Raw genomic sequence first — 11369 nt, forward strand, 5'->3', positions numbered from 1 at the left:
TCCTTTATACCTACGAGAAAGTTAGATATTGTACTCACTTAAATAAATATAAATTTGTGTTGGAGAGTATGAAACAGTGATATGATAATGAGTAATGAGATTACCAATACTTATTAATTAATTAGCTTGTTTCAAGTAGCATGCGTTTATTCGTTACTTGCGATGGTCTTTAAGACATATCAAAATCTTATTCGAATTTGCAAATGGATGAAATTGCCCGGTTGAATAGCTTTGATTGCAGATGGCAATAGCATTAGGAATCCTCGTACTTTAAGCTTTGGGATGATTCAGTATTGTAATGCAAGTTGGCTTGGTAAGAGTGGCGGATTTAACTTAAACGTTAGGAAGGGCAATAATATTTAATTACACGTTAATTAATTACATATGTGGTAAAAAAATTATTTATTTCCTTTTCAATATTAATCACTATGTTGTATGCAATAAATTCATCTTCTATTTTCCTACCTAATTTTGTTTGGTTGTTTTCATTGTTGAAAATGATATTTATGTTAACTGAACCACAATAGTTAAGATAAGACAACAATTTGATAAAACAAGACATGACTAACAACATATGGTTGAGAGTTTTTCAAACTTGAATGACTTAATAACACCAAGAATAAAATGTTGAAATTGACATATCAAATTAATCTTCTCTCTTGCTCATTAAAATCCATAGCATATAATTGTTGGACAAAAATACATATATTATTAATATTAAACGAACTTTTATGATATATATTATCAATACATACATATTCTCTTTCATTATGTGTAAAGTATTTTCAAACTCAAATGAAGTCATATATTATAAGCAACATCATCATCTACACATGTAAAAGAATTAGATTCATTTATGTATAATTTTTAGAATGACAAACAAGTTAGACTACATTTATTTAACAAGGTAGAAATTAAAGGAATGTGAGCTTCAATGATTTACTTCATAAAAATACGTTTGGGCGTAGGTAAGTGAGTGTACGTGTTATTTCAAAAAAATATATTAATCTATGTATCACTTATTATGATTGGTTGAGAAAATGTATTTTATAATTTAAAAGTCTAATAATTAAGTATTTTTCAAGTATCACATGGATTGACATATTTTGTGGAACAACAAATATATTATGCTTGGTAATTTCTCTAATAAAAAAACCACTTCTACTGTGGATGCTCTTTCAAGATGATATTTCTAAACGGAATCTGCAGAGAAATTAAATAAGAAATTATAAATGATGTAACAAATTTAAAAAATACAATGATGAAATAAGAATGAGTTTATAACACTGTTGTTAAAACTATACCGGTTATCAAACCGGTCAGGGTACTAAATAGGTAGATACTCAAATTTATAATTCATATTTATAATCTACTCAAAATTCACATAAATAAACAACTTTAAGTCTTTAACAAATTCAAAGTCTAAATTAAAAAACATATATCAATCCAAAAGTATCACTTAACAACCACAAAATATAAATAAATGACATAAGTTCACAACTCACTCTACAAAACAAATAAATTTGGAGTTTTCATATTTACGTCAAAGTTGTCTCATATGAATATTATACTTTTCTACCAAATCCTATCTTCAGACAGTACTCCAAGATTACACATATGTCACTGAGATTACACACGAATGTTACGGAACCAAAAGATGTAATCTAAATATGTCTTGGAAGTATGTGCCTTGAAAAGGGTTGAAGAAGAGTTGGAAAGATGGGTCACCTTGTAATTGATTTTTAAGTTTTTAAGTTTTTTAAAAAAAAAAAAAATATGTGTATAAACCGGCCGGTTTAGTAAAATACCGGCCGGTTCACTGGTTTTGACCGGTTTTGATACTTGGCCGGTTCAACACCTGTACCGTACCGGTTAGGGGCCCGGTTCACTGGTTTTCCGGTTGAACCGGCCGGTACGAAACGGTTTTTATAACTATGGTTTATAAAGTGTAAGCTTAACAAGAGATAAATAAACCTTGTAGAGGTAACAATTATGTATCATATCATATCACAAGGTACTGAGTTTAAGTATATTTGGTTGGATTTAACATGTATACACTGATAGTGTAAATGTTTTTTACACTGTCAGTCAATCATCCACCATTGATTTATTAATCATCATTGACTTTCAAACAAAAGTAACACAAATAAATGGTGGATGATGTGTGACGGTGTAAAAAACTTTACACTGTCAGTGCACAGATTTTAAACTCTATTTGGTTTAGGGTTCAGATATCATTTGTAATAAAATGTATGACCCCAAGCTTAATGAAAAGTTTAATCACACAATTATAAGACATACAATACTATATGAGACTGAATGTTAGACAATAAAATGTCAATATCAATATAGACTTTATGTAATAGATATGATAGTATTATGTTGGAATGAGTGAAACAATATAGAATGACGGGATCCACTTACTCCAATCCTAACCATCAATTTTAGGGAAATCTAATAGGGTGAATTAGTGAGTAGATTTAAATCATTAGATGTCCATAAAATTGATGGCTATGATGAGGAATAAGTTTAAAAAACTTACTCTTTTAGTAAGTGAATCTACACCCATATAGAATTATAAATGAAAGCATTAATGAGAAAGTTGAAGTAATGCCTAATGTATAAAAAATGATAAAATTAAATGAAAGTCAGTCTAATTACTAGAAGAAAAAAGAAGACCAAGAAAAATGAAATAATAAATAACGATATAAAAATTAATATTTTGTTAATAAATGATAGAATATTATGACACCGATTAATCCATGTAGTCTCATATAATGAAATAAAAGTTTGATAATTATTGTTGTAATAAGGTTATGAATCTAACTTATCTATTGATTATTACTTTGAATATGCGGCTAAAGTTGTGGTATTGTCCAATCATGTATGGTATTTGACTAAACATACAAACATATTTTTTTTTAAAAACTTAAAAACATATTACAAGGTGACTCATCTTTCCAATACTTCAAGGTACATATTTTTAATGTATAATTAGATTATACTTTTTGGTTCCTAACATTCGTGTGTAATCTCAGTGACATTTGTGTAATCTTGGAGTACTGTCTGAAATGTCTGAAGATAAGATTTGATGCAAAAATATAATCTCGATATGAGACAACTTTGACTTTTGGTGTTAAATGTTAAAACTCCAAATTTATTTATTTTGTAGAGTGAGTTGTGAACTTGTGTCATTTATTTATATTTTGCTGTTGTTAAGTATATTTTTGGATTGATATATGTTTTGTAATTTAGACTTTGAATTTGTTAAAGACTTAAAGTTATTTGTTTATATGAATTTTGAGTAGATTATGAATATGGATTATAAATTTGAGTATCCATCTATTTGAAATTTCTTTTGTTATAGGTTTATATATATAAATATAAGTAAGTATGTCCAATTTAATTAGAATGCGATTTAATTACTACACCACTGATTGAATCACTATACCAATATCATGAACATACAATTTTAACAACACTGGTAATGTCATAGTAAGGATATCCTCCATCTTAATTGAAAGACTTATCTTAGTACTTTAATAAGGTTTTCTCACTCCACTTCTCAAGAATAATAGAAGGGAGAAAACAAGTTAAAGGTATAAATTCATCTATAAGATGGTTCTAAATTTTCAATTTATCTTCAAAAATTAATTTATAATCCTTAAGAAATTAAGATAATTTAAAAAGTACCTTAAGTAGAAACATTTTTACTTCATCCAATCCACTCTTGCTATTTGATTTATATCATTAAGTAGAAAAACCATCTACTTTTTTTTACTATTACACCCAAGAGCAACCCCATGATATATAAATCAAACCATCTATAGGCAAATGAAAATATTGAATGTCTAATTATCTTAACCCTCATTCACTCTGGTAATTATAAAATATTGAAGCTCTGTTAATGAAAATCTCCATAAGATAAAAGGAAAATAATTAGCCAAAATAATATAACAAACCTAGCCTCCAATTCACACCCGTAGGGATTTACTATTTCTTTTCCTTCCAATAATTCAGTTTAAATATCTTTCCCAAAGCGTACTTCTTTATCCTGTGAAAGACGGGTACTTGCTTGTGCGTGAATCCAAAGAAGACTTCCTAATATTCTCTCGTATCGTCTTCTTCACCATCAAACCTCACATATCTCCAATCATTGAAGATGCATCAAGGAGATTACACCTCTTCTTCATATTATCAATTCCCTCATCTCCAAAACCCTAACCCTAATCCTAATTACCCTTCCGATCCACTCCCAAATCCTCACGCCTCCGCACCACCCTTCACCTCCGATTACGCCCCTTACACTCAAAATACCGATTTTGCCCCTGCCCCGGCCCCGGCCCCACCATCTCCCACCGCGCCCCCTCACCATAACAGTAATTTCCACCCCTTCCAATCTCAATCCCCTTACCAACCCCAACCACAACCACCGCAACCACTGCCACATCAGCATCAATCTTATTATCCACCGTACGATCACCAGAATCAGACGGCTCCAAATTACACCCCTTCTCTTCCTCCCAACCCTAACTCGAATCCTCTGTACTCGTCTGCATACTCCGCACCGTACACCCCACCCGGATCTTACGAAACCCCGTTCCAGAACACGGTGAAGTTTGACCAAGGTGGCGGTTATTTAGACGATGGTTACGGGAGCTTTAACGGTAGCCGTTCCGACTATGGGAAGCAGCGTCAGGATGAGGGTTATGGTGAGGGAGTGTTTGCGTATGAAGGTGGGAAAGTGGAACCATATGGAGCACGTGGTACGGCTCCAAAATCGTCGAATTGGGCTGCTTTTGATGATTATGGGAGGGCTATTAGCTTTCCTTCATCTGCTAAAGAGCCATCTGTTACGAGTAAGATTGTGAAAGCGGTGCCGAGGGTTGATGTGGATGATGATGTTAAGTCCGGTGTGCAGAAGTTTCGGGTGAGGGTTTTGGCTGAGAGTGTTGGTCAGAGCAATATGGATGTTCTCTGCCAGGTTTGAATTACGATAACCATGTTATTGTTGTGCTAGTTTTGGATTCAATTCACTTGCTCATTTGAATGATGATGATATGCACATTGTTTGGTGAGAGGCGTGGGATTCTATTTTGTTTTCTTATTGTAGCTTGGTGCAATAGTAAAGTTGTTGCTTACAGGTTCATGTCCTGGAAACAGCCAATCTCCTTGCCGGGCAAGGAGGCGTACATCCACCCTCCCTAGACCCCACTAAGTGGGAGCCTCTCGTGTACTAGTCCGTCTTTTTCTTGTAGTACAATCATTGTAATGGATTGCTCGCCTCTTTAGTGGTATAAGTTGGTGAATGATGTTTGTGTTGTTATCATTATCATCATCACCTTTATAATTATGTTTATGCTTGTTGGCCCAAGAGGAATGGCTTTGAATCCTCTAAGCACATGGTTCTAGGTTTGATCCTATTATTCATGTGTAGGAAAAAAAGTTGGGAGAGAGGGGTTCCTGCTTAGGTTTCTGATATTATACTGGGAGATTAGCCTCTCGTCCATTGGGTGTGGGATAATACAATAACCGTTGGGTGGGGGATGATACAATAACCATTGGGTGGGGGGATAATGAAACCATGAACATGGAAATAGGTGCAATTTTGGGTCCGGAGAAATGGTTAGGTTAAGCCCTCCGTTAAGTAGGTTATTAATAATTTTCCCATTGGTTGCAGTACACTTCAAGGGCTACTCACCGATTTTGGGTTAGATGAATGCTTTATGAAAGAAAATAGTAGCAATTACATTCCAGATCAGTTAATCTGGATCCATAACTTTGCCCATTTTGTGAATGTCTAACTCAAGGACTGCTAGCATATTTTTTAATTGGAAAAGGCTAAGTTACCCTGGAACACATTCCTGGAATTTCAATGATGTTAGATATTTAAAAAACTTAATATTCATGTGGGTCTCTCTAGAGAATATCATTGCTATCGATTTTTTTTATTGTTATCTGGGCTCACCTCATCCGGGCTGGGTCTGTCGCTGGGAGACTCTAGGTCTCTACTCTCTAGCAGTGGTCTTCTTTTGTTATTGTATTTAAGACCATTCTATTGTTTATATTTTCTGTGGTTTCTAATCTGAATTAGTGATTCTGTCAACATTTATTCTTTCAGATTGGTTTGGATGGAATTCATATGCTGGATCCAAATACTAGTCGAACATTGAGAATATACTCTCTTGAGAACATAACAAGATGTGAAGTAAGCTTGTTGATTTGCTTCGTTAAAATTTGACTATATCTTCATAATTAATGTTTGTGATCAATTTCAACGTAATATGTTTCTATTTGAATTACACAGAAATTTGATTCATCTACCTTGGCATTCTGGTCAAAGAGCTCGGTGGACATGGAGCCAAGACGTATCAGATTGCAATCCAATAGTTACACTACCAACACACTTTTGGATACAGTCACTGCTGCTACTATACAGGTATTCATACTTCTGTTTTGGTTACAGCTTTTTGCTGATGAATTAGATTTATAAGAAAGAAAGTTTTATTACTATCTGATGGAAGAAACTGGTCTACCTTATGTTACTTGATGACATGATCTAGTTTTAGTTAAGGTAATCAATCCCGGATAGCAGCCGCCTCCAAAAAGGCTGTAGCAGAATGGCTGCTACATTAGAAGGAAACATAATATTAATAATTTATACCGACACATATAAATGCTCTATTGCTCAAAAGTCAAAAATATGAAAAATATACCAAACTAGGCACATTTTTGAAGCTAGATAGATATGAGGGGAAGAAGCATAGTAAGGTGAGTATGGCTGGAAAACACCGCAAATCACCGATAATCGTTGGACAATGCTGGTGGTTTCTTCTTGGACTCTGTTTTTCCGTTTCAACATGTGAATATGCAGGATTAAGGGTGCAGAACTCAGAAGCTCCAGCAGAAGAAGAGTTGGGAGCAGGAAGAAGGGGTGGGCAAAATGATCAAAAGCATAAGAAAAAAGGGCTTCTCACATTTTATTAATAATGGCAAAATAGTCCACACATGTTTTTGGTAAGGGAAAAATAGGCTTCCCATGTGTTTTAGGAAGGGCAGATGAGACTTTTCAACCTTAAAATTAGGGTTTAGAGTTCAGAAAAAGGGATCAGCTGCCAAGTCCGTTATTTTTCTTCGATTTTGTCATATTTCTGCCGCAATTGGGTGTGATGGCTTTTGCTTCACAGTTGGCCATCCCAGCGGGGTATCACACAATTAACTACCTAGGTTTTAGTTGCTTGCCTTGTATGAGCCACAATGCCTAATGGTGCATCCAAGGCCATGTTTTTACGCATGCCATGTTTTGTATTATTTGAATAATATTCCGGCATTGATTGTTTCTGTGCCATTTGTTTTATGTGTGTGTCTGTGTGTTGGAAATGATGTCGGTTCTTTTGGCAATCCTGATACTCTGGTACATGGCTGACTGTTTGCTCAGCATCAACGTTTGAACTAAAACATAGTCCATGCTTCACCATACGAATTATAAAAGCATAGGAGTTAGATAAATACAAATGTTTTTTTTTAAAACTTGACCAATCATTAAAGGTACTGGTTCAGTAGTCCAACTGCGGTCAAACCAGTGACATTTATATATATGGGTTTTTCTAGTATCCATCAGATATTCAGATGTATAGTATAAGCAAACAAAAAAAGTAGACTTGTATCGGACAACTAAATAATTAATTCTTAACAGTGCATAGGTTAGAAAAACCCTATATATATATATCAATTTTATATATAGCATGTGATGTTTTAAATAAAAAGCAATAAGTTAACATACTAATAAAATAAAGTAGAAGAATATACAAAAAAGCTCATCTTAATTTGAGAAGTAAAACAACTTGAGGGTTTGTATAAGAACAAGTATGCATTATGATTTGGTTTGAGTGGTTTATAACCGGTTTTCTAACTCAGTGGATTTTATAGTTAAATGGACGCTACCATGGTCGGTACACCGGTTGAACTGATCGGTCCGATTTTTTCAACATTTGAGGGTTTGATGCCATTTTCTCTTGACAATTTCTATTGTTTATAATTTTGCACTTTTTCATATTTGCACCAGAATGAACCTTACTAATTAATAAACAGCCTTCTAGTCACACTTTTAGCTGTTAACAATGCTGGCAAAATAAAATTTGTACCAAAATCCTCAGCACAATTCTGCTGGCATGTAGTACATGGAAGTTATTTCTGTGTTCATTTCTGAGAAGTTCAACATCATTAAATTATTTTTGTACGAAATTTTAATCTCATTAATTTATATGCCTTGAAAACTGTCAAATATTTTCTGTCATGTCTGTTGCAATAAATATAAAAGTTCATTATTACTAGATTTCTGGCATATTCCTAATCTATTTTAAATCCCTCATAAAGGTTTTCTGTTTTTCTACATGAGTACTTATAGTCTTCATTTCTTTCTGGGTCCTTGGTTACTTATGGAGTTCTCCAAATTGTTTTTCAATGTTGTGAATTATTTATTATGTCACAATCTCGCCTCATTATGTTTTCTAAATGCAGTTCAAGGAAATGGGTGGGAGTAGGAAGCCTGCTGAACCTTTGAGAACAAATGAACAGGCTACAGAAAAAAAGAAAGGACTCGGCGATTGGATGAACTTGATTAAACCTGCTAATGAAGAGAAGGACCATTGGGTAACATTAGATGCAATATGAGTTTTATGCTATATTTCTTATCTTGTTTCACAATCCATGTAGCTGACCTCACCTAGTGGGATTAAAGCTTGGTTGTTGTTTCACAATCCCTGGAAATAAGCTCCCTATGTTTCAGCAGAAAATTTCCTTTCAGCTATATTTATTATGAGATGGGATCCACTTACTCCAGGAGTAAATTAAAAAAACATACTCCATATTTTAGCCATCCATTCTACGAAAATCCAATGGTTCAAATTTACTGACTAATTTAAATCACGTGAACCATTAGATTTTCATTGAATTGATGACTAAGATGTGGAGTAAGTAGATCCCCTCTCATTTATTATTTCTGAAGTGTTCCATTTTATTGGTTGTTGGTTGTGATTGTTGGGACACGATTGTATTTTTGTTAATTTTATTTATAAAATTTATTTTTATAAACCTACCGTGCCTGACACTTCAGTTTTTGGAAAGTGCCCAAATGCCATATAATCTTAAAGAAAATGAATTATCAACTGTATTTATATACATCAATCTTCAACTATGACAATTTTTTCATGTTTTCTTGTACTCAATTTGAGTTCTTATGAGGTTCTATTTATGTATAGGTCCCAGATGAAGCAGTCTCAAAATGTACAGCATGTGGCGGTGATTTTGGGGCTTTTAATCGCAGGGTTGATCTCCTGTTTCTTTTTCTCAAGCTACTTTTTTGTTCCTCGTGCTTGGCTACTAATGTTTGACCATCTATGCTGTTGACAGCATCACTGTAGGAACTGTGGTGATATTTTCTGTGACAAATGTACACATGGTAGAATTGCTCTGACTGCTGATGAGAATGCTCAGCCAGTACGAGTTTGTGACCGATGCATGGTATGTGTAATGTTTGTTGATTTTCTTTTTATTCCTTCTCCATCAACAAATGCATGATGTGTTTGCTTTCGTAGCTGCTGTGGTTCGTATGCTACTAAATGGAATTTCAATGTGTGGGTTTATTGTTCATCAGTGCTCCCCCCTTGTCCCTCTTTTCATATGTCAATTTATTTGGTGTCAGTTCTTGTAACTGTAGTAAATTATTCCTTGGATCTTAATTTGGGAAATCTATTTTTGATTTACAAACACTAACACTTAGCAATTCATTTTTTCCTTCCTGAAATTGAGTATAGCTATGCCCAAGTTTTATACAACCTTCTCAACACTAGAAACTTTTTGCTTTGGGAGAAAAAATAACGTCATGCCACAGTGTTAACCTTGTAAAGGAGTATTCACAAAAAAATTGTTTGTAAATGCTTAAAGTTCAGGTGGATAATTTGCTGTCATTAAAACTTTGACGTATTTTATTTGGTAAAGGCTAAAAGTTGAAGCAGGTGGTATGCAATTTGACGGTATATTTTTAAGCAGCATTTTATGTGCATTTGAAGGACTGGGGTCTTATTGTTCTTTTGCTAATTAGGCAGAAGTGACTCAGAGGTTGAGTAATGCTAAGGAGTCATCAAGTAAACCTGTGGTGCAGAGTCACGAGGATCTTGCCAGGAAACTTCAGGCAAGTAGTAGGGGCACACAGTAATGTTTGTTTGGGCCTTGTTTCTATTGCTTATTGAACTTTTTAATTCTCTTATTTGGTTATATGGTAAAGCATAAATGTGTAAGCATGCGTTATATAGTGATTTTTTTGTTGGTGTTTTTTTGTAGGAGGAGCTGGTGAGGAATCGAAAGACATCAGGTATTGTAATCTGAGTTCAACTGTGGGAAGCCTGGGTTGTAATAATTGCTGTAGTTGGAATAGCTGAATTTTTAATTAAGATATGGAAATTAATGTCTGTAGCTAATTTAAGTGAGATTTCGTTCACAGGCTCCAAATCGGAAGGAACCGGAAGACGAATGAAGGAAGTTGCATGTCCTATTTGCACTGTCCATCTACAGGTTGGAAATCTCTTGTCTAGTTTATTATTAGCAACTTTTCACTCCTCTCCCAAGACCAACATGATGAGGGGCTTCATTGTGGGATTGTTGCAGGTCCAGGTACCTAGCTCAGGTTCGGAGACCATAGAGTGTGGGGTTTGCCAGCACCCGTTTCTTGTGAGCTCTCATTGAGTTCAGAGTCTGTTTCAACGTGATGTAAATTCAATTATTTTACTGTTCAATACTGATGCTTTGTGAATGACCGTGGGACTAAAGGCTTGGTTGTTTTTATGCTGTTCAATGCTTCAATCCCTTGCATATTAATATTTAATGAGTTATCTTTGTCCCAAGTTTTTTTTTTGGTCCTTTTGGCTTGCTGTGTATACGTTAACATGTTCTTTTGTCCTACGGGAATGATACTCCAATCCGATTGTCTTTTTTTGGTGTATAAAATTGACACTGAGCGTATATGATACATGTATACTGTGTCAATTTGGTTGAAATAAGGAGTTGTTTGGGAGACGGGAAGGGAAAGGGAAAGAATGGGAGGACTTAGGAGGGGATTCCCTTGTTTGGGAGTTTAGTTAGAGAAGGGGAAAGTTTTGGAGAATTTTTAAAACCTCCAAATCCCTCATTATACCATTTTTTGGTGTTACACAAATTGGCGTTTTTTTAGGAGGAAAACAAGGTTAAATATATAAATATCCTTACTAATATTTTCTAATTATATTTATGTCATTTTGTTGTACATTATATAATACATAACATATTATTGATTTTTTAAAGGGAGGGTAAAATAATATTTTTGTATTATATTA

At 34.1% G+C, this 11369-nt stretch overlaps 1 protein-coding gene across 2 annotated transcripts; it reads left to right on the forward strand.

Moving 5' to 3' along the window:
• LOC109354905 (protein FREE1) lies at positions 4035-10916 on the forward strand. 2 transcript variants are annotated; one of them, XM_019597713.1, is made up of 11 exons: positions 4035-4295; positions 4329-4984; positions 6122-6208; positions 6308-6439; positions 8521-8652; positions 9261-9326; positions 9412-9522; positions 10103-10192; positions 10342-10372; positions 10502-10572; positions 10666-10916. In XM_019597713.1, the coding sequence occupies exons 1-11, from the start codon at positions 4163-4165 to the stop codon at positions 10741-10743; spliced, it is 1587 nt and encodes a 528-aa protein (XP_019453258.1). In that variant the 5' UTR covers positions 4035-4162; the 3' UTR covers positions 10744-10916. The 2 variants fall into 2 exon arrangements, with proteins under 2 accessions (XP_019453258.1, XP_019453257.1); XM_019597712.1 differs by having other exon boundaries at positions 4035-4984.

This window comes from Lupinus angustifolius, chromosome LG08 (genome assembly GCF_001865875.1).
Source record: "Lupinus angustifolius cultivar Tanjil chromosome LG08, LupAngTanjil_v1.0, whole genome shotgun sequence".
Lineage (NCBI taxonomy): Eukaryota > Viridiplantae > Streptophyta > Magnoliopsida > Fabales > Fabaceae > Lupinus > Lupinus angustifolius.

What these genes read in the sequence shown, in the direction of transcription:
- LOC109354905 (XM_019597712.1), top strand. Translation starts at nt 4,163, where the DNA reads ATGCATCAAGGAGATTACACCTCTTCTTCATATTATCAATTCCCTCAT. An exon ending in ATATGGATGTTCTCTGCCAG is followed by an intron (nt 4,985 to 6,121) that starts GTTTGAATTACG and finishes TTATTCTTTCAG; the next exon opens with ATTGGTTTGGATGGAATTCA. An exon ending in GAGGAATCGAAAGACATCAG is followed by an intron (nt 10,373 to 10,501) that starts GTATTGTAATCT and finishes TTTCGTTCACAG; the next exon opens with GCTCCAAATCGGAAGGAACC.